Source organism: Sporothrix brasiliensis (assembly GCF_000820605.1).
Source record: "Sporothrix brasiliensis 5110 chromosome Unknown Cont22, whole genome shotgun sequence".
NCBI lineage: Eukaryota > Fungi > Ascomycota > Sordariomycetes > Ophiostomatales > Ophiostomataceae > Sporothrix > Sporothrix brasiliensis.
In genome coordinates this window covers 2,145,179-2,167,184 of record NW_024467141.1, presented here as the reverse complement: position 1 = coordinate 2,167,184, position 22,006 = coordinate 2,145,179, and the positions used below count along the sequence as shown (strand labels likewise).

At 54.7% G+C, this 22,006-nt stretch overlaps 6 protein-coding genes across 6 annotated transcripts; 1 reads left to right on the top strand and 5 right to left on the bottom strand.

The window, feature by feature from the left end:
* Nucleotides 1-4,474: 4,474 nt before the first annotated feature.
* Nucleotides 4,475-6,226, bottom strand: SPBR_08333 (uncharacterized protein; the record flags this gene model as incomplete). The annotated part of the gene is made up of 2 exons (XM_040766571.1): nt 4,475-5,159; nt 5,232-6,226. 2 exons carry the CDS (start codon nt 6,224-6,226, stop codon nt 4,475-4,477), a joined length of 1,680 nt encoding a protein of 559 aa, XP_040614897.1.
* Nucleotides 6,227-7,613: 1,387 nt separating this feature from the next.
* SPBR_08773 (TOM core complex subunit Tom6) lies at nt 7,614-7,808 on the bottom strand (the record flags this gene model as incomplete). The annotated part of the gene is made up of 1 exon (XM_040767009.1): nt 7,614-7,808. One exon carries the CDS (start codon nt 7,806-7,808, stop codon nt 7,614-7,616), a length of 195 nt encoding a protein of 64 aa, XP_040614896.1.
* A 606-nt stretch (nt 7,809-8,414) lies between these two features.
* Nucleotides 8,415-9,536, top strand: SPBR_08544 (uncharacterized protein; the record flags this gene model as incomplete). Its single annotated transcript, XM_040766782.1, has 1 exon — nt 8,415-9,536. One exon carries the CDS (start codon nt 8,415-8,417, stop codon nt 9,534-9,536), a length of 1,122 nt encoding a protein of 373 aa, XP_040614895.1.
* Nucleotides 9,537-9,895: 359 nt separating this feature from the next.
* Nucleotides 9,896-11,424, bottom strand: SPBR_08414 (uncharacterized protein; the record flags this gene model as incomplete). The annotated part of the gene is made up of 2 exons (XM_040766652.1): nt 9,896-10,785; nt 10,914-11,424. The coding sequence occupies 2 exons, from the start codon at nt 11,422-11,424 to the stop codon at nt 9,896-9,898; spliced, it is 1,401 nt and encodes a 466-aa protein (XP_040614894.1).
* A 2,289-nt stretch (nt 11,425-13,713) lies between these two features.
* Nucleotides 13,714-16,746, bottom strand: SPBR_08124 (cyclic-AMP-dependent protein kinase pathway protein; the record flags this gene model as incomplete). Its single annotated transcript, XM_040766362.1, has 5 exons — nt 13,714-13,875; nt 13,946-14,254; nt 14,344-15,754; nt 15,835-16,001; nt 16,087-16,746. The coding sequence occupies 5 exons, from the start codon at nt 16,744-16,746 to the stop codon at nt 13,714-13,716; spliced, it is 2,709 nt and encodes a 902-aa protein (XP_040614893.1).
* Nucleotides 16,747-21,188: 4,442 nt separating this feature from the next.
* SPBR_08670 (transport protein particle subunit) lies at nt 21,189-21,940 on the bottom strand (the record flags this gene model as incomplete). The annotated part of the gene is made up of 3 exons (XM_040766908.1): nt 21,189-21,500; nt 21,619-21,850; nt 21,906-21,940. The coding sequence occupies 3 exons, from the start codon at nt 21,938-21,940 to the stop codon at nt 21,189-21,191; spliced, it is 579 nt and encodes a 192-aa protein (XP_040614892.1).
* Nucleotides 21,941-22,006: the final 66 nt, after the last annotated feature.

Here is a 22,006-nt window from a genome sequence, read left to right as displayed (position 1 = left end):
CCATCGAAGGGGTTTGCCTGGTACCTTTTGGCATTGCCATTTGGTTGCTGCTTGCCCTTTTGAACTCTAGCTCCGTCTCTTCCCTAGCAACATGTCTCTAGCACTGCACGAGAAGGTAGGAAGGGCGCGACAGGGCGTGCCGAGCATGTCGACCTGCCAGGAACAGAACTGGCAAAGTGGATAAGATCAGGAACAATAGAAAAAGCCTCCAGTCTCGAAGGATTCGGGGTCAGTGGAAAGACCGGGGAGACAGATCGTGATTGGCCTGGGAGGCACATCTCATGCAGGTACAAGTGGATGGCCCTGAAAGTTAAGATGACTGACGATGCCCGTCCTGCGGTTCTTCTGAAGAGTCCCCCAAGGCTGAGGGGTGACGAAAGAACCGCCAACGGAATGCTTGCCGACGACATCGAACGAACATCAGGCGTTGAAACACGTCTGTCGAAATCAACCTTTTTCAACGGTTTATGGAAGGCTCGACTGCAGCCGTATGCTGCTTTGCATTCATGTTTCCTTCTTCGTCGCATTCCTCGGTCAGGTCGGCAGGGCGGCACAGTGGCAAACAGAAGACGCCGGGTTTACCTCGACCGTTTTGCTTAATTCCAGACTTGCCCGGACGGCGGAAGCAGAGAATGGGCCGCCATGTCTTCGAGATCCCAGCGTGCCTCTTTGCGTCTCATTGTGCCTCCCTTGCGCTGGGCCTGTGTGTGTCAGTTAATATACGGTGGGAGCATGATAGTGGCAGGGGATGCATAGGCATGGTAGGGCTTTGTCACCCAACACGTTCGCAACGTATGTTGGCCTTCATGATGTGTTTTTTTTTTCTTCTTTTTTTTCTCTTCATCTCGCCAGTCCAGCTTGGCGCGCTGGGGACTGGGTGTCAATGGAAAAGCGGCACGCCAGGTACGGCACCCATCCATAACCGTCTGCAGTGTTGTCGGTGTAGCAGACGAGTTGCCCGAAGCAGAATTCCAAAACCCAATACATCGTAAAGTCAACAGCACAAGCCGCATCCCTTAGCGTGGGCCGAGAACCCACTGGCCATCCATCACCAACAGATAGAGGACCAGGATTGGCTGCTTCTTGGTAAATGGGACCTGGTAAGGGGGGTCTGGTGGAAACCGTGTGACGGCTCGTCTGAAAGTTTCGCCGGGCTGGCGCGCTTGGAACGAAGCGTTACCGATTTGAGCTTTGAGGCAAAAGAAGATGGAAAGGAATAAGATTAGCACCAAGCGCCTTGTCCGTTGAAGTCAGGGGGTGCCACCTGCGATGGAGAGGAAGGTGCAGAAAGACTGCGGGGCACACACATAACTACAATCCCGAGGAGAAAGAAAGTGCAAAAATGCCAGTGGAGGAAAGCGACAAGAGGTAAGGAGTGCGAAAAAGGTGGGTAAGCACGGCAGGCAACACCTTACAGGGAATAGCAGGGGGAAGGTGCAAGGGACACAAAGTGACAGCCAGGCCTTGGCCAGGGGATATAGGCTTAGAAGCTGCCCAGGCTGTGGCAACAACATTGTCGTGAAGAGCACCAAAATTGGCAGTGGCTCGCTTCATCGTTCCTGCCATGAATGTGGACGTGCTGTTGACCCCACAGCCGGAGCGGCCGCCAGCATCACAGCAGGAAAGTGCGAATGAGGCTGTTGCGTCCCCCACAGCAGAACATTCTTCACTTAGCGGGTTTCCCTTTATCTGGCTGAGCATGTCGTACTCGCCAGCATGATGCGGCTCCCGTGAGACGGGATCGTAAACAAACAAAAAAAATCAAGTTCCTCGCCGAAATATCTTAAAATGTCCCTGCCCCCAGTGTCTTTACATATGCCCAAAGGACAGGAGGTTTGAAAAGAATCCGCTCCAGCAGCAGGTGGAAAAAGCGCTGGGAAGGTACGATTCTCTGCGACAGAGTACTTTCTATGTGCTGCAACTACGTCGGGCACACCTTCCTCGCTACAACATCCCTTCCACACCTCCACCAGCCATGCCAATTTCCGGGCGTTTAGGAAGGAACAGAGGACTACGAACATATTTTGTGGCCGGGCAGGAAAGAGACAAGTCGTTCTTTCTCGTACTGATGTGGACTCTGTTGGACGAATTCCAAGATTGTCTTCCAAGCAAAGGCAGTTTCTCTCTTATTTAATCATCACCACTCCCCGCCGCCAAGAAGCTCCAGTCTTTTCAGTGCCCGGCTCTCGGCCTTTCTCCAAGACTCCTATGGCTTGGTACGCGCCCGATATCGCCAGCATTGCGAGCGGATAAATTGGCTAACTAGAAGACAGCAGACCCAAAACGGCATGGAGCACGAGTGGCACAAGGTAATTACCCTCCTCGCCAGGGGCAGAATTCTTGACACGATTCCAGTTGAAGGCCCGGTTGGAGAATATGTCCCCTTTGTCGTCCTGGTGTCCTGTTTGTCCTGTTTGTCGTCTCCTCGTCAGATGGCCAAGCACAACAGAGTTGCCGTGCAAGAAAGAATCTCCGTGTCAGTTTGCCAGCGCCTATTAGGGAGAACGACAAAGGGTCCTGTTTGAATCCGAGACAAGACTCAATGAAGCGACTGTCGTCTCGCTCCAGCGCATGGCGAGACAACATGCGTGCGGAAAAAGGTCGCTATTCCACACTACAGGGGGCCTTGTCTTTGCGATCGCTCCGCTCCGCGGATGATCCGCTCTGGAGAGGGCGATGATCAAAAACGTATTGACCTGGCCCACGGATGTCGGGAGTGGCTTGAAGAGGATGCGATCGACGGAACAGTGCCTGCCAGCGAATGCACCGCATTTCCCGTCCACCATAAGATATTGCCGTTTGCTCGTTTTCCAAGCTCTGGAACCAGCGCCAATTTCTTGGTGACGACTGCACACCCGCACGACAAGCCTGCTCCTGTCGCGAGTGTTGATATTTGTCTTCGCAAGATTAGTGTCTGCTGGAGTACGATGTATCTTACAACATGTGCGCATATGACCTCAAACCATTGCACTCTTGAAACTTCCGGGGATCTAGACGTACGACAGCATCAACCTAACATGACGGCTTACAAGCCTCGAAACAAAGACGGACAATTCATGTCAAATTTCTAAGCGGGAAAAACAGGCGAAATACCAGTTCGACTATTCCTGCCAATAATTGAGGCAGCGGACACATTTGTTCACTGAAAACTACAGCAGGCGAAGCGAAGATTTTTCAAGCATCCCCCCTCTTAAAAATTACCTGACTCGACAAACCGCCAATGCCCAACCAAAAGGTCCAGAACGATGCAGCATGGTAATTACACATCTTCGACAGGGGTGCGCAGTATTACTGCAGGGGCATGTGCGGCTCAATTCCGTAGCCAGGCGCAAAAAGGCCCAGAGCACGTTTCTGCCAAGCACAGCAGGGCTGACCGGGGTGTCTCTTGACGCCACATTCATATTTTTATCGCGATAATGTACCCAAATTTCAGTGCGAATAACACGGTTTGCTGACAACAAACAGAAACCAGAATTTCGACCAACTTTAGTCCTTCTCCCCTCGCACAATGCGCACGTTTCGTGGTATTACTTCCTTGCTCCGCAGACGCGTGCAAAATGGTCACAGTGGATACAGATGTTTACTTAGCCTCTGTCGTTTTCCCCGTATACGCTACGACGAAAAGGGGCGAGGGTGGCAGGGGGGGGGTTGAAGCCCCATCAGAGGTTGCATCCGAAGGATCTGGTAAGAGATTTGTTAATACCAATGCAACAAACAAAAACAGCTCATTGACGGTCAATGGTGGTCTGTTCAATGGACTGGACATGTCTCGCGCCATGGCGACAATTGCCCGCCTCCGGAACAAGTGTCGACATAACAACAAAAGGCCGACCAAGCATCAGAGTGAGAGAGCATGCACGGTCAACCAAATTTCAGCCGCCGGGACAAAACAGCAAGGGAAAATTATAGTGGAAAAAAATCCAGCGTCGTCTCCAAGCTTTGGGCATCATCGATGTTATTGCAGGCTAATTTCAAAAACAGCTGGTGTGGTGCGTGCGCCAAAAGGCGATGGGCATGACAGCGGCATACGCTGTCAATACGGCGAATACCGACTGGGTCAACATCCACAGCTGACTGCCGCTTACTTACGGCGTATTCACCGTACCAGCAGGTATTTGGCATGCACGGCGCACGGCACATAATTATGTACGTTCCGTACGTTGCGTATGCCTGGTGTCAAACACGTCGTATACCTTCAACAGACGGCGGGCGTCCTCGAGTGACACTCGACGATACCCTCGTATGAGCTAGTCGCAAGTGGTGCCATGAATGGTTGGGTACGGATACTAATGTTGAGGGGAAATAATATACAAGAAAATGAAGATACGCAGTCTGAACATACGACCGCGCCGACATTCCAACGCTCGACGGCTATGTCCTCAACGGCAAGAGACTTAGGTGACCGGAAGTGACAGGAACGGAAACAAAACCCCCGGCAACACCAGTACAATCCAGACGTCTCCCTGCCACCTCACTACGACGGCGCCAGCACATCCTTGTCGGCCGCCCGCCAGGTGACGTTGGTAATGGGCACGTTCCAGGACGCCGTCTCGTCCGTCAGGCACTGTGTCTGGCCACCTGCTGTCGAGCAACTAAACGGCTTCGAGATGGCCGTCGTCGCCGTGCCGCTGAAGAGAACCGGGCGCTCTCTGTCCAGGTCGCTGCAGATCCAGTCGGCCGCCAGTGTCAGCTGCTTGGCCGCAGCATCGTACGTATACGTGCAGTTGTACGGCGCCAGCGGGATCTCGTCGGCACCAAACGTGCAGTGGAACCACTGCGGCCTGCCCTCGACAGCCCTGCCCTGATAGACGCTGATCGGATAGGTGGCCTCGTTGGTGCCAGTGGCAAGCCGGAGATCGAAGCCGACGGAGGTGATGTTCGCCGTCCTGTTTCCTTTGGGATCACTGTCAATCTCGAAGCTGCTCAGCGTCCAGGCCGGCCCCACAATCGACGACACCGTGCAGCCGTCGGGTGTGGGCAGCGGATCGGTGACGGAGTACGGCGGCAGCGACGTTACCGTGCCGGGGTGCTGGGCCTGCACTACAATGTCGCCATTGGACAGGCACGTCGTCTTGTTGCCCACCTTGTCGCCCGCGCCGACAGCGACGCTCGTGCAGTTGAGCGGCAGGACCGTGCTGCCACTGGCCGTGATGCTGACCCTATATGTTGTTAGTCTCGACGTGCGCCGTCCAACACAAGTCCCCCTTTCCCTCGACGTCTACAGTACTCACGGTTTCCCCTCGTCCGTGTCATCGCAGTACCATGTCTGGTTCACGGTAAAGTTGAACGTTGCCGGCTCAAAGAGCGCCTGCGTCTGGATCCGGTACTGGTCCCTGCCGAGAAAGTCGTAGCCCTGCCCGGCGCAGGTAAACGACACCGGTTTGGTCGACAGGTCGTCGGACAAGAAGCCCGTGCAGCCGGCCTGGTACCCAATCGCGTGGTTGATGACCTGCAGCATCAGCGTCTGCGACGAGATCGCGGTCGCCCCGTTGTCGCCCGTCTGGTTGAGGTAGTAGACGCTCTGCAGCGACCACGAGGGTGGTTTGCTGGCCGCCGCGGAGCAGCCGGCCTTGCTGTGGCCAATGGGGCCGTCGGCAGGTGCCGGGTGGATGGCCACGGGCGCGGCGAGGTTGCCCCGGACGAGCAGGGGCGAGTCGACCGCCACACAGCCGGCGGCGCCGCACGCGAGCACCGTGGAACTGTTGCCGGCCGCCGAGAAGTTGATTGGCTGGACCGCTGCCGTCGTGCGGTCGCTGCAGGCCCACCTCTGCCGAAGCAGCACATCCGCCGCCGTGCCCTTGGCCGTCACGCGCACGAGCGCCAGCAGCGAGTCGTCGCTGGGCGCAGGGTCCGTCTGCACATCACAGTGCGCATACACGTCGGGCTTGCTCTCGTCGGCCGTGGCGTTGGCGCAGCCAATGAAGGCGGTGTAGTTGGTGGCGCGGTTGAGGAGGTCGAACGTGACGCTGTCGTCGGTGCGGTTCAAGGTCAAATTGCGGACGAGCCAGCTCGGCGTCGAAAAGGAGCTGGTGGTGCAGCCGAGAATGGGCGCCGCAGCAGCGGCAGTGTCGCCATTTTGTGCGTTTACTTGGGCAACAGTCGAGGCCGACGCGAGGGCGTGGCCCGGCAGCTCGATGGTGAAGCCGGCGGCGTCCTGGAGGTGGTCGGTGGCCATGAGAATGACCGCCTCGGCCGTGGCGGCCAACAGGGCAAGATGGAGACGCATCTGGGAGACGGTTGACAGACGACAGGAACAAATGAGCGACAATATTGGTTTGTATCAAAAGGAATGGCGGTGTAAGTGCTGCGGTCGTTGGGTATCAAAGGAGTGTACGTGGTCGGTGTGTTTACTGATTCCGAAGATCGTGAGATTGTCAACCTTGCCTCGCGAGAGATCCAGGAACAAAATTCAACAAGGGCAGATCTCTTCTGCACAACGTGGTGGCAGCCCCATGTGCCATGTTGTTCCCCAGGCCTTTCCCTTTCCTTTTCCCCTTATTGTCTCTTTCTTACCCTCTACACCCACAATGTCGGCTTCATTTAGCCAACATGTGCTCAAGGCCGGACGTTGGAAAGCCTGCGGAAAATTTGGGAGGGCTGGAATGAGCAGTCTGACTCGCCTATCCGCGCGCCCAAGCGAATATAGCCATATTAAAGATTTTAAACAGACCTTCCACTGTCTTACACGCATCCCGTCTCTCGATGCCGACCAAACGAAACGAAACGAAGTAGACAGGGCGGCCGGCTAAACTCGTGTTTATCTACTATGCGGCAGTCAGAAAGAACAATTATGTTTGGCCATAAACGTATAGGCTCTGCTTTCCCGTTTTTCATGAATGTAATTTTACCAGGGTTGGTGTCGTTGGCGGTGCCTTTCTCGTCAGCCACCACGACTGATGCAACAATTGCCCAAGAATCCGTCAACAACGGTCAATAGATTGAAGACGCAAACACGAATACAATTATAAAGGTGCGAGGGCCTATTTGGCGATGGTGATGCTGGGAGAGCGTTGCTCAAAGCATCTTGTAGCGTCAACTTCACAACTCCCACATCAAACGAGTTCACAGAACATATGGCACAGCACTTGGAGAGAGGAAATTATGCGATTTTGTATTTTGTTGCGCCGCAGGAGTGTCCAACGCATACATATAGCAGATTCAATATTGTCGCGGGTACGGTGCCCGCCCTGCTATCATTTTTGTCGTTTTGATGTGCTTTTGGGATGTTTTTTGTGTTTTGTGTTTTGTGCTGTTATTCATCCTCGTTGTCCATTTCTGTATCCCACGGGAGCTTCCAAGGCATCCCTCTCCCAGTGTACGCGTCGTAGCCTTGCTGTCGTACAAATACATCACCGACGCGTATACATCCGGACAAGTGTCGTTAAGCTGGTCGTTGGTATAGACAAAGAAGGAGATATGTCGGCCGATCAGTGATGCGTCTTCACAGTCTCCGTGTCCGCAGATGTTATTGCGTGCTCATCTTCTGGCCGTACCACCCCTTTGCAGTTCATCTGTCCGCTCGTCTGTTCGTTCGCCGTCTGTCGCTTATTGCCTGTGGAAAGTCAGCGGCCAGCCCTCACCAAATCTTCCTTCTCCTCCGTCTCGGCATGCACTTACGGCGGCAGCAGGAACTCGCCCCAGGAGCTGGCCAGGAAGGCAGTGCCGACAGCAAAGGCGGCAATGCCCTTGACAAACGAAGCGTTCTCGGCCGCCGTCAGGCTGTCGTAGGTCGACCGGAAGAAGCCCTTGGGCTGCAGCGTCTGGCCGCCGGCCTTTTCGACCTGCACGATCTGTCTTGGCTGGTACATTTTGTGTGTGTGTGCGTGTCGGTGAGTGTATTTGTGTGTGTTGACGTGAGAAATATCGTGTATCGTCGCTGTTCGTGTCGTGCGCGTTGTGTCGTCTCAGTCGTCTGTCGTCGTCTTGTCGTCATCTGTCGTCGCCGTTGACGTCAAAGTTGCAAACCAGAGTGCGAATTTTTTTGTGGCGCTAATGGAGTCGACGCCACACTCCGGCTAACCAACTGTGGCTGGTGGGTCTGCTGCTGAGCAAATGTAGGCTAATACCGTTAGCGACCAATCATGCCCCAATTCAGCGGCGATGCACTGTAAGACAGCTTCACCAGCCCCACGAACAATGATCACCAAGCACTCATATACACACCTTATTCTATGCTTACATATTCCGACATATTTGCCAGAGCATTAAACAGTTATACAAAGCTGATTTTTGGGAATTTTTGCTAAAGCCAGCCATTATCTGACTGAAAAAGACGGGCCAGCGGGAGCTCTCTCTCAGGCATCTGTTCTCTCATCTCATCTTCATCCCACATTCAACTCAAAAGGACTGTATCGGACCTCACATTCCCAGCACCTCAGCGCACTTCAGCACACCTCAGCATACCTCAGCCAGCCATGGCTGACCCAGCACGAACTCCGGCTTCGTCTGTGGTCTCACCGAGCCCTGGCGGGTTTGTTCCGGATAGCTCTGGTCTCATGTCACCCACACCTAGCCATGCCTCCTCTGCACGCAGCAGCACCTCCGCCCTCGGTCTGCCACACCCCCGCAGCCATCCATTGCGGCCGGGCTCTTCCAAGGAGGAGATTGTGCGCCGTTTCGTCAGCGATCGTCTCTTGCACATTAGTCGGCGGTTTGTAAAACGAAGTGGTATTGTCGAGGCGGTCAGCGGCGACGACGTCGACGACGACGGCGACGACATCGACAACAACCTCGACAACAACAACGGTGGCAGCAGCCACCATGACACGGCCGGCTATGCATCCATGGGCGAGCTGTGCCGCGACCTCGACGCGCTGCTCAACAACCTGTGGCGGTCCGGCACCCCCTCTTTGCAGGTGCAGTACCTTTTGAGCATCGCGAGCGAGCTCATTGCATGGATGGAGGGCTTTCCGCCGTCGCCGCGCGCGACACTCGCCCTGCTGCGCAAACTCGACTATTGCTTTGCAAGCTTGCTGGTGGGCGAGGACCTCGAGACGCGCGAGACGCTGCCCGGGTTCGAGGGCGGCAGCACCAACAGCTACCGTCGGGTGGGCCTGTCGCGGACGGACATGGTGCGGTGCCGAAGCATTGCCGAGCAGACGCGCATGGTCGTGGTGGATGTGTTCCGACGCGGCCCGCCTGACCCTCTGGACGAGATGAATGCGAATAATACGAATCCTTTGCGTAGCGGCCGGTCTCGGGCAGCACAGGAACCGGGTCAGCGTCGCCGCGAAGACAGAGAAGGGACCGTCGGCACAGAGGCATCCTCGACCGTCCAAGGCGAGGAAACAGACGCCGAGCGGGAGACAACAGCCGAGCCGACCGACGACGATGCCACTACGCTGGCCGATGAAGGCGACGACGACGACGCCAGTGACGACGACGTCAGTGACGTTCAGATGAGCGTAGCACGCGTCTACGAGTTCACGCTCGTCAAGTTGGGCCAGGCGCTTGGCGACCAGCCGGCTCGTATCGGCGATTTCGAGCCGCCCGGCGACCGCATGGTCTTGGAAGACGAGAACGACGATGAGTACTAGATGTCAGTGGCCAGGCTGAATAATGTATGTCGTAATGAATGTATGATAACGAAGCACGAACAACCTTTTACTGAAAAGCAACGAAGAACACAACCCCAATGGGAATCAAATATGGGGTATAATTGGTTGCGACACTTGCCGTACAGAAGTAGCATCTTGCCTCTCGATTAAGTGTCGAAAATCCGACTCGCAATATTAGAAAGTGCAGACCCTCGTCTGTCCAAGTAGCTACCAACAGAGAGAAACAACTGGACGTCCTTCGCTCATCAACATGCATCAACGTAGTAGTGAGGAATCTCAGTGCCTATATGCCTACCCCCTCAACGACAGTTCCGTCGAATTTCCTTGGTGTGGGTCCGTTACCCAGGCAGCTCCGAGTAATTGTTGTGGTCCATGGTGGGCACGCCATGGTACGCAGCCATGCGCCGGCCATCATAAGGAATCTCGGGGATGGGCTCGCTCGTCACGCTCGGGCCACTGCCTTGGTGGCCCCAAGCAACCGGCGGTGTCCGTCGCAGGTCGTGCATGGCCACTGCGTCCGGGCTAAAGCGGGCTTGTGCATAGCTGTAGTGTCGCTGGGGGTGCGGTTGGTGCAGATGAAGCGGCGCCTGTGGCTGTTGCTGGAAGAGCGGCTGCTGGTGGTACTGTTGCTGCTGCTGCTGCTGCTGCTGTTGCTGTTGCTGTTGGCTTTGCTGGTACTGCTGGAATGAGCTCAGCATGCGCCCTGAACGGAGACTTTCGGCACACGGGCCACTCAGCACAGATCTAGTGTCCGGCATCGGTGCGGCTGGACCGCCGTCGCCGGCACCCATGTTGCTCAGTAGTGTTTTGCTTGGACGTCGACTGAGAAGGCTTCCAGATCGAAACATGGACCCCTCCAGCACGGAATTCAGGATAACGTCGTCGGGCACATCACGCGGTGGCGGCGACTCGGCCGGGGCAGGTTCGTCCCGTTTCCGGCGGCGCCAGAGAAAGTACCCTATGACGGCGGCGGCAATAATAGAAGCACCTCCGATGGTGACGCCCACGGCCAGAGGGACGTTCGAGCCCGAGTTTGACGAAGTCGAGGTTGTGGGCGGAGGGACCACCGTCGACAATGGATTGCCCGATGTTGTCGACGCCACAGACGGTCCAGACACACCGCTTGGGAAGCCTGTAGGCGCAGCGCTTCCAGGTGCGGTAACAAGCCCGGTGGTTGCATTCCCGCCACCTGGCGAGGATGTCATCGAGGTTGCCATCGAGGTGGATGCTGAGGTAGGTGCTGCAGTATGAGCAGTTTTGGACGGTGAGATGCCAATTGTGGTAAACGAAACAGGTCCTATCACGTTAGAAACGTCCGCTTGTTGAAAATCCGCAACGAGGATCAAGAGAACTCACTGGGCAGCGAAACAATAAAAGCACCCGTGGAACAGTTGGCCCTGTGCATGTTGCTATCAGCGCAGTACCAGTCTGTGTTAGACCCAGGGCACGGGATGATGCCCACGTCCGTGTGCGGCGAGATTCCGGAGCCCTTGATGCACACCGTCGGGCAGTTCTTGCCCTGGCTCCAGTCCTTGAACGTGCAGCTGCCGCGGTAATAAACGTTGGTATCCAGGGCATTTGCGTACGCGCTCTCAATCATATCCGTCGAGCCACCCGCGGACGAGCGACTCATGCACACGCCGTTTGACAAACAAACATCGCCCGTGCCGCAACAGAGTCCGATGGCGCCACCATTGGGCGAGTAGCACGGCTGATGCTCATCGTTCTCGGTCCCGTCGGGCCAGTAGCAGTCGGCACGCACACCGCTTGCCAGAATGGCGGCCGCTATGACGACCGTGACATATGTCCAGAAATGGCGAGACGGTGATAATGGTGTACAAAATCGCAACAGCGAGATGACGGCCATAGTTGCAGGGTGGTCAAGGTCGTGATGAATATCTGGAGAAACGCAACGATGCGTCTCTTTGTATCAACCTCTTCAACGATGAATAGAGATCAAGCTCTGCTATCCCGCTTGTTTGTATGTTCTCTTCTAATCAAGCACCCGTGTTTGGTTATGGTTCCATGGACCGCTTTGCCCATTTGATGCGAGTGATGGCGGCGGTGATGATGATGACAAGATGTGGAAGCGCAAAATCGAAACGGCAAAATAAAATTTCTTCCAAGGAAAAGGCAGGATAAGAAACCGCGGACAGGCGTCAATCATGACAGTGAAAGGCAGGAGCCTCCGAGACAAGCAAGTTGTGGGTGGAAGGTGGACGTGTACCCAAAGAGGAAAGAGCAGTCGACAAGAACTTCCCTTCGTTCCTTCCTCAACTCTGTCCCTCCCACCTTCCCTCGCCCTGGCCTCTTTCCCTTATCGTCCGTATTAGGCCAGGAACAAAAGGCCGAACGAAGGCAAAAGCACAGAGCCATTGTGTGCTCTTCTATCTCCAGTCACAGCGTGACAGTCGCCTCCTTTGCGCAACGTCCAAAGCTCTCTGCACAACGGCATCTCTTGGGTAGATAAGACTGGAACACACGCATTGCATTGACAAAGGCTCGCAAACGAGCACGGGTGTACCCCTCTGGGGAGTGTTTGCACGACCAGGACCGTCGGAGAATGGAACAACCTCGTTTCGTTTCGATCCACTGGCCGCCCCAGTGACACCTTGACGTTGTGCTCGTTTTGCGGGACGGCAAGGTCAGGAAATGGGACAAAAAGAGCCAGCAACGGAACGAGTACTGCACGTAGTGCGGCGGTTGACGAGATGTGGCCGGTGGACATATGTTGACTCAGGGGAGTTACTCAGAAAGGCTGAAAATTCGAGCTGAAAAGAACATATATTTTGTTCCTACTAGGACATCATACCTCTTCTTTCCGACCGTCCAGTAGTTAGATACAGAAATATGTGGCTCGAGACTATTACAAAACTTGAATGCCAAGCTGGTTCTCCATTCGTATTGGAAGGGAGGAGAGAGGGTCGGAATAAGCCACGAACGTCACAAGGCACAAAAGATGTGGGAGGAACAATTGACAGCGTTGAAATAGATATATCGACCAAAACAAAGTGATAGACAAGCAAACAACTCGACGAAAACAAACACAAAACAATACCAACTTCCGCCCGAGTCCTCCCTTCCCTTTTGAAGAATCCCTTTCCCCCGATTCCATCGTCCCAAGAGGCATATAATAAAAGAGGCGGACGAAAACGAAAACGACAAGCCAAAAAAAAAGTGCGGGAAACAAAGATGAAGAAAAGAGAGCAAACTCGAGGACAGAGAGGTGTAAAGGAAAGGATGACAGTGGGGAAGCTCTCGAGAAGGAGAGAGATTTAGGTGAGAAAGGGATGAAGGATGAAGAGAAAAAAAGGACGAGAACGGGGAGAGTAAAAGCACACAGGCTCTAATAGATACATATACACGAACAAAGGGAAAGGGCCGATCAAGCCTTCGAATATGTCCTGCCCACACATCTGCTCGTCTCATCTCGTTCCTCTTTCGTATATTTCCGCACACGCAAACATTGCCGAAAGAAATGTGTGGCTTCCTGGTCGAACAAGAAAGAACTGCCGCAGATGCAGAAGCGTCAAAGTGCAGTAAGCGGAGCACGAGTCAGACGCTGTTTCGAAGGGTCGGTTTCGTCATTGAGGCGGCCTGAAAAGGACAAAAGTCCAGCCAGGTCGACGGCCAGAAATGGCCCGCATAAGAAGTGAGTAGAAAACGTCATTTTGTAGTAATTGTGTATCAAGTCGTGGGCAAAATCCCACCGGATGCCGAGGCGTTGTCGCGTAGTGACCATGGGAGCAAAAACGTTGACGAGTGCAAACAGTCGGTGAATTTTGGAGAGAGCAAAAAATGGTCGCAAAATATCGACGAAAGACAGGAGATAAGAACGACGAACGCATCAGAATCAACAAGATAATGACAGCGGAAAGACGATCAATGACAAAAGAAAAAGGTCCCAGGAAAACGCCTCAAGAAAGAAATGCTGCCCGGATTAAAAGCGCACAAACCAAAATTGCAAGTAAAGTAGAACAACGGTGCAACACACATCATAGGCGAGATTGTGTCAAAGAGAAAATGTTGTCCAGATGCGAGATGTAGGGGATACTATTGACAGCCGGCAAAGTAAGTCGGTTGCAGAGTGCGGAGATCGGCTCCACAATTGGCGAACAAAAAGTCTGTATCACCGGGTCAAGAACCAGTGCTCCATCTAGTCAGCACCGATCTCGCCCGTGCCTTCAATACCAAAAGTGGCCGAGCCAAAGTCAAAGCCGCTGCCGTCTTCGTTGGTTTCGTGCAGGAACGTATCGAAGTCGAAGTCGTTGAGCACGTCTCCTGACGCCATAGGGTCGGCAAACTCGAGGCCAAACGTCTATAAAAAAAATGTTAGTGTTCAAACCTGACACAAAACCACTCGGGTCAAAAAGCAAAAGAGCACGCACCATCGATGTGTTGTCCATGCCAAACGCCGAGTTCTGGTTGGGGTCGGCCGCGGCCGGTGCCGGTGGCGGGACAGGGGTCACGCCAGGTGCCGTAACAGCAGGCGGCTGGCCATTCGAAACATTGGCGCCAGCGGGAGGAGCTGACACGGCAGGTCCTGCCGCTTTGCCGTTGAAACCTGCCGCGTTGCCGGGCGTGATTGGCGTTGCCGGTGTCGGCGGCTCAGCGTCGGTAGTCGAGGGTTCGCCGGCCGGTGTTGCTGCGGCGTTGAGGTTCGACGCGGACTTTTTCTGCGCGGCAGTCTGCGGTTTCTATAAGTTAGCGGAAGTGCACAACCAAATGACAGAAGCAGAGACCAAATCGATCTCCACAGAACACAGCATAGATCCTCGTCCTGTACCTTCTTCGTAGCCTTGCCGTCCTTCTTCTTCGGGTTGGCCTTGGCGGCCGTCTGTGGCGTCGGGGGCGCCGCAGTGCTTGTCTGGGGCGAGGCCGTTGTCCGCTGGTTGGCGCTGGCGGCAGCAGCACCAGGTGCGGACGGTGGCGGCATCGCTCTCTGCTGAGGTGTGCCCTGCGGCTGCGGGGCCTGGAGGGCACCGCCCTGCGGGCCGTTCATCGGACCGCCGTTGGGTGCACCCTGCTGCCACTGGATCGGAGGACCACCCTGGCCTGCAGCACCGGCCGCAGCGGCAGCCTGTTGCTGTTGCTGCTGCTGCTGACGGGCAGCAGCCATCATCTGCGGGTTCATGGGGCCGTTGAAAGGCATACCGGGGTGGGCGCCAGGGGTCCGCATGCCGTTCATTTGCTGAGCGGCCATGTTGCCGTCGACCTTGAAGAAGTTGGGCGCCATGGACGGGTCCATGTGCGTGTTCATAAAGTTCGCGGCGTTCGGTGAGCCGCGGGACTGCGGGTTGTCAGGCAGCGGTGAGCCCATGCCGTTGCCAGCCATCTGCTGGTTGTTACGCTTCATCTGATCAGCAGGGTTGGGCGAGGCGCCGGGGCGGCCACCCTGAGGCGACGAGCCAGGGAATTGCTGGCCGACGTTGGGCGCGCCGGGGCCGCCGGGGCCACCAGGAACGCCGGGCTGGCCAGGAGCACCAGGAACGCCCGGTGTACCGACCGTGCCAACAGGGGTGCCGTCAGGGCGGCCCATGCCGACATTGCCGTCCTGCTCCTGGCGAGCCATCATCAAACGCTTCTTGTTCTGCTGTTCAAGGAGCATCAGCTGCATCTGATAGTCCTGCAGGGCGTGGTTGCTCCCACCGCCTGCCGGTGGAGCGCCAGGGCCACCGCGCATAGCAGCGGGGCCGGCCAGCTCACCGGCATTGTAGAACGCATTCAGCGAAGCACCATCCGGGATCATAGGCGAGCCCTGACCGGGAGGACCTGACACATTGGGCATGACCTTGTTTGGCAGCTGAGCGTTGTGATGCTGTTGCAGGTTTTGTGAGTAAGCCTGAATACTCTTGGCCTGGGCGGCGGGGGATTGCTGGGAGAACTGCTGGAGCTGCTCGGTGCTCAGACTAGCGGGGTTCACACCGTTGGCGAGAAACATCTGGTGAACCTGAGGGTTTATAGGACCGGTTCCTACCTGTTGGCCAGGCATGCCCTGTGCAACCGGACGACCGTTTTGCATCAGAGCCGCTTGGTTGGGGTTAAAAGGCACACTGTCCAGGCGGGGTCGCTTGGAGGGCGACGGAGCATTTTCACCCGAGCCAGGAGACGAGGGGCGCGCGCGGTTGCCGTCAAGATCCGACGGGTCCCGCTGCATCTGGCCCTGTTTTGCCTGAAGCATGTTCATACCTTGCGGACTGTGGGGACGAGGAAAAACAAGAATTAGCGACGGCCTATGAGTTGTGGCGCTGGGAGCGTAAGGAAAGTAAAAACGAACATGTTCTGGCTGTTCGCCATGGCCGTACGCGGGAGATTGTTTCCCTGCTTCATGGCGAGCATTCCGCCATTCTGCATATTGCGCATCATCATCTGCTGCTGCTGCTGCTGAAAGTCGGGGCGAATTTGACGGAGCATGTCCTGTTGCTGGGCTTGACGGAGGCGAGACTGTACATCAGAGAAGGAAACATCTTGTCAGCAACACGAAGACTTCGACAAGACGGGAGAAAGGATCAAAAGAGGTGAGACATACCTGCATGTGCTGCGTGTATTGGTTCACGCCAGAATGGTGACCCTTGCCCTTTTGTGCGTTGAACATTTCCCAGAAGAGGCAGAACCAGTCGAAGAGGAAACTACTATCTGACGGCATGGGCAAGTTCGGGGTCGGCAGGTCCTCGACGGTCTTTGCGTCGGCAAAGTCCTTGGAGTCGGTGTCCATAGCATCGTCGCCGACGCCGTTGATAATGTTGCCGTTCTCGTCGCGGCGGCCGTCAGGGCCATCCTTCTGCAAGTTCACCTGCTGACCAAGGATCGCGCGGGCGCAGTCCAGCATCTCGTACCGGAGGAAGTATTCGTAGATGTAGGTGTTGAGCAACGTGCGGTTGCCAATCTCCTGCATAGGGAGGCCCGGGGCCGGGCCCTGGGGCTGGCCATGGGGCTGCCCTTGGGACAGGCCCTGCTGTTGCTGTTGCTGCTGCTGTTGAAGTTGGAGTTGTGCCTGCTGCTGTTGCTGTTGCTGCTGAAGCTGCTGCTGCTGCTGGGCCTGCTGCTGTTGTTGTGCTTGCTGCTGGTTCTGCGGAGGCTGGGGCCGGTTTGCCGCGCCGGGCGGGACACCGACATTGTTCATCATACCCATCGGAGCGCCGACGGCACCAGTCATGGCGGCCATGTTGGCCATGTTGATGTTGTTCATGATGCTCGGGGTAACGAGAACCAAGCGTTCAATAACGTGAACGGGTTGTAAGGAGGAGAAGGCCTTGAACTAAGGGGCGCGAAGAAACGCGGCGATCAGGTTGACGGAGAGCCTAGTCCCGACAACAGAAATCCAAGCGTGCCCCAAAAACAAGGCACGAGGAGCGAAAGAAAAGAACGAACAAAGAAAAGACACGCGTATTGTGCCTATCCGATGCAGTTCCAGAGTCGCGATCCCCCGAAAAGAAATCAAGTTGCAGGTGTGCAACTCTTTTTCTTTACTTTGAACTCGATGCTTCCAAGCCAGCAAGCGAACCACTTCATGCGGAGGAGAAACACAGAAAATGGGCAAGGGTTGCGACGCTAACGGCGAAGCAGAAATATAGCCCTTGATGCTGAGAAAGGAGGAGTCGGCCGACACAGGTCTTGCTTATCCAGCTACTCCGGCGGAGCAACAGTTGATTGCGCAGAAGGCGTGTTTGAGTGGTGTGTTGCGGTTGAGAAAGCAGAAAATAGAAAGAGGGCGAGCGTCACAGTGTGCAACGAATGCGATGCACAAAGAAGCAGCAACGACAAAAAAATAGGGAGGGGGAGGAGAGGTACGGCAAAAACGTCGCGTGAAGTTGCGTGTTACTATTCGATTCGGAGGGAGGCGGATTTGACAAAGGTCGAAGCTGCTGACGAGAAAATCCGCCGGAATAAAGAGGAAAATGGTGGTCGAATCGAAATGCGAAGTATGGCGACGGGATGTGGCGATAAAATGGAAGGGCGGGTTTTCCCCCTTTGCGACAGGCGAAGGGGAGAGCAGCTCTCCGAGAAGCGTGGTGTGTGTTGTATGGGGGACAACGCTGTTGGTGTGCTAGCGAAACCAAAAAGCGGCCTCTGCAACCCGTGGTCGGTGACAGCAAGAATGCAGAAAAGAGCAAAGCGGTGATGATGCTGCCGGGAACAACAAAACGGGTTCTCCGTCAGCTCATTCGCGATGCTGGTGGCCTCGCCTGAGCCTCTGCTGCGTTGGATTGGGGCCACGCCCACAACTCGATCTCTAAGCGGATCGGTCGACTGCGAACAGAACCGCGCGGGCGAACGAAGGCGAACACATTAATAGGGGGGGCGAGGCGACGTCGTCAATCGAAGCAAGTGTCGGCACGGTGAGGGAAAAGAAAAGAAACAAAAGAGAGGTGGAAACCAAAAGGAAAGGAAGAAGCGAATCGATACCAGGAAGGAAAAACAGGGCAGTCGCGAAGGGGAAACAGAAAAGGGAAGGTCGAGATGTGCGAGAGGAATTTGGAACGGAGGGAAGGAGCAAACGGGGGTTGGAAGGCGCTGGGTGAGGGAAGCAGCGACGGACTGCACAACGGACAGCGTGCAGCGGAAGCAGACAGAGACAGCAACACGGACGGCTCTTGCCTGGGATGAATTCAAAGGGAAAGCGTTGCAAATGGCAGGCGCAGTGGGCGTCACCGCTAGCGGCCGCTGAGAAAGCTGCTAAAGGGCTGCTGTAAAGTAGCTTTTGGTCCCTGTTTTTCTGCAGCCGATTTTTAATTTTTGGTGTTGCTGTTGTCCTGCAGGGGGTAGTATGGCTTGCTGCTAGGGGTTGTGGACGGGTTCATCTGGCGCTGGGAGAGAACAAGGAGGAGGGGGGACTACGATGGGCTAATGTGCGAAAACTCTCGCGTCGGCGCAGATTGAGGCATGGAGAAGTGGGGATGGCATGCGTAGATCCAGTACCGATGCCTGGATTTTAAGGCTATAATATCCAAATAGGGACTAGCGCCGTCCATTTACATGCATAGATGCCTCAGGCCAAAAGGAGCGTGTAAATTGGCCACGCCGTGACTGTTTCGGCGCTGGCAACGACGGCGACCGCGCCGAAATTACAATGCAAGAATTGATATCTGCACGTGTGTGTTTGGTGCTGCTTTGTCTACGTCGTTATATTTCTGAGAATTCGAGTTTTTTGTGCGTGTTTGTGTGATGCTGGTGTTGTGATCTGTGGCCCGACGGTTGCAGCCTCGTTGGCTCCTTCCACATAAAGTCGACCATGCATTAGCTGCCCTTACCCGTGACAATAGAACGACAATAGATCGGTTGACTAAAGCACCTCAATAGCACCTTATGTCGCACAAACGCATACAGCCACTGGGTCCTATGTTCGACAGCAATGCCGCCAGTGGACGAGTCTCTCTAGCAGTGCATTCCTCGTGAGGAGCTGCGGACGCCCGCAGCATAGCCGACCGTCCCCGCTGGTAGCAGAGGCAAGCAAACAAGTTGACTGCCCAAAGCCAACGGGGACGACAAACAATGAGAAACAAGAGCAGGAAACCATCCGGTGGAGAAAGCCTGGCACAGCAAAAGTAGGGACGGTTTGTGCTATTGTCGGACCAATTGGGGCGAAACGGGGTGCACGTTGTGCTGCGCTGGCGGAAACGGGGGATCGATTCGCCGGCGGCGGAGGACAACACTGAGGGATAACCCGCATCTACGGCCGAAACGCGACACACATGATTGCTTGCCCACAGTGGTGCTTGGCGTTGCAAAAGAACTTGTAAGTGCTATTGTCAGCTGAGCAGCAGTGACGCACTGCTTCCATTCGAGATACGACGTGAAGTCAGCAGCCAGTTTGGTGAATATCAGGTCCAGGAGCTTGCTGTGAAGCACGAATTGACAAAAGCTTTTGGGCAGCAAAAATGGGGGGCAGGCCGAGAAGGCTCAAAGGCCAGCCTTTGGCTTGGCCAGTTTGGCCGTGGGCTGGTCAACCTACATTGATCGACCGCCGCCTGCAGGTCTTCGCTGCTTCAGGCCTAGACTACCCGGCAATGCGAGCAAAAGAAGGGGGCCAGCAGCAGCCTAGCACACCAAAACAACAAAAAATGCTTGTGTTAAGGCTCCAGACGTTAGAGGCTGCTGTCACACTATTTTAACGCTATTGTGCTTTTACGGGGTAGCAGAGCTCAGGGATCAAAGTCTGGGCGGAGCGCCCTTGCATTTGGGCGAGCTGTCATCGTGGCAAGAGGTATGCTAGGTGAATGATATGCTTCATCAGAGCCTAACATGAGAGGGCTGGAGAGGAGCTTGAGAACTAGTGAGGGGTTGTAAATAGTTGAATGGGTGTTGAACACTTCGTTCGTATTGTTAACATATTTTCAAAAGCATGCCAACTCATCCATGGACTGTATTTCCGCGCTTTTTGCAGTCGGTTTATTTTAGGTCTAAAACGGCTCATACGATGGCCTCGTCTTTATTTCGTCGTCTTGATTCTTTGTTCGCTATAAGCTTTGAGACGACCATCGAGAGAATGCCGGTTGAGACTGCGTCGGAACGGCCCCCATTGCCGCCATATTGCCTCCTACGCCTGCTTGGCCCCACGGCCGGACCTGACCAGCATAAGTCGAGCTCCCACGTCACTTGCCATGTATTCGTACCTTGCATTAGCTCATACCGCCCGATCAGTTTTCACCTTGTGAATTAAAAGTTCCCACGGGGCGTTCCTGAGGCACGCAAAGACAATAATTTGAAACCAACAAAGCTGGAAATGCCACCATAAATAGGATTGTATTTATTGAATGCAGACGGCTATTGAAGTATCATAGACAACTTCTGCAGCCTCGGCTTTGGAACCCAGAGCTGCCCTGTCGTTACGTAACATTTGCGAGGTTTACACGACAATCTGTTCCCTTTTCAGCTAAACAAGATACCTTCTGCTCTGGTTCACTTCGAGAAACAAAAAAAGGCAGTGAGCTTTTATGCTAGTCATGGAGCACTCGCAAAAGTGTTCCGGATAAGAATCTGAAGTCTGGGGCTCTACGATGTAAGTTGCCATCTGACAGGATTTAAACACGTTTTTTGCTTTACCTCAATCTCATTTTCATTTCTTTGAAATGTCAAAAGACGATTCGAACCGGTAAGACGTCCTAACATTGTTTATTTATTTATAAAAAACATAATTTTCCTAAACAATCAAGAAAAGAGATATCTATAGAGCACTTTTCTTTCTCGTTCTTTCTTTCTATCTGCCCTTTGTTTTTCTTCTTTATATATATAAACACAAACAACAAGAAATTGCTGTGCATTTTTAAGTATTACGATGGGAATGCTACACCGGCCATATGCCGTATCTTCAACACCGTTAACATCACGAGTTTGCCAGGCTATGCTTTGCCCTTCGTAGATTGAACGATTAAAGCTCATAGTACATACGCAAAAAAATAAAGCTTGGTTGGCCAGTAACCAAGTGTGTCTGAATGATTAGACTTCTGCTTCTTCCACTTCTTCCGTTCCCTCATTACCCGCCATGCAACATAGGCTGCATTTGGAGTGCGATTATTCGTGGAGGCTCCCGAACCGGCCGAACACCGCCTTTGCTACCACAGAGTCCGATACCTGTTTGCTTGTATCATGCTTGCCATGCTCGTACTTGTTCCCATGGTTCCTCCCCCACTTCTAGTCATCTTCTGGCGGCAGCTCGTCGTCAATGTAGCGGATCAGGGATATCCGCATCTCGGTGGTGTCGTTGCCGCGCAGGACATCACTGATGAAATGGGCCTCGACCTGGACCTGGACCATTTCAAGGGCGCCCCGAAGTACGCCGCACAGGATGTTGGAGTACCACAGCTCGTCCTGGGCGCGGCCGTCGTCGGGCAGCTCGACAAAGTCGGCGAGGGGGAGCTCGTCAAAGACGAGGGAGAACTGCTTGCCGTCGGAGGTCCAGTTGGTGATGATGGGTGTGGTGTTGAGGAAGATTTTGAAACCGACCTAGGCGCGAGGTGGTGTCAGCGGGGGAGGAGAGGGAGAACAAAATGGCAAAATGGCAAAAGGGACAAGGGCAAAAGGGAGAGAAGGATGTAAGATACATATAGGGGAGGGAATTCACCTTTGAAATCATATCGGCCGTCTCGCGAAAGTTGTTGCAGCGCTTCATGGACACCGACTTTGCGAGGTAGTCCTCTATTAAGCGCAGGCCAATGTTGTAGCCCATCTTGTCGAGCTGCTTGTTGACCTCAATGTAGTCATTGTCGTAGTCCTTGCATAGCTGAGCGACGATGGTGCCGTAGGTGAGGGTCACGAGCTCGGCATTGACCTTGTCTATCCGTGTCTTCCAGATTCTGGCGAGGTTAGCCCGGTATCCATTTCCACGCAGACAACATGCGCAGTACCCACTCCTCGCCCACGCGGGCAGCCTTTGCGGCAGACATTGTGCTCCTCCGTATGCGGCGGCCAACACCAGAGGCCCTGGAGTCTGGCGCGGTGCAGTTGTGCCG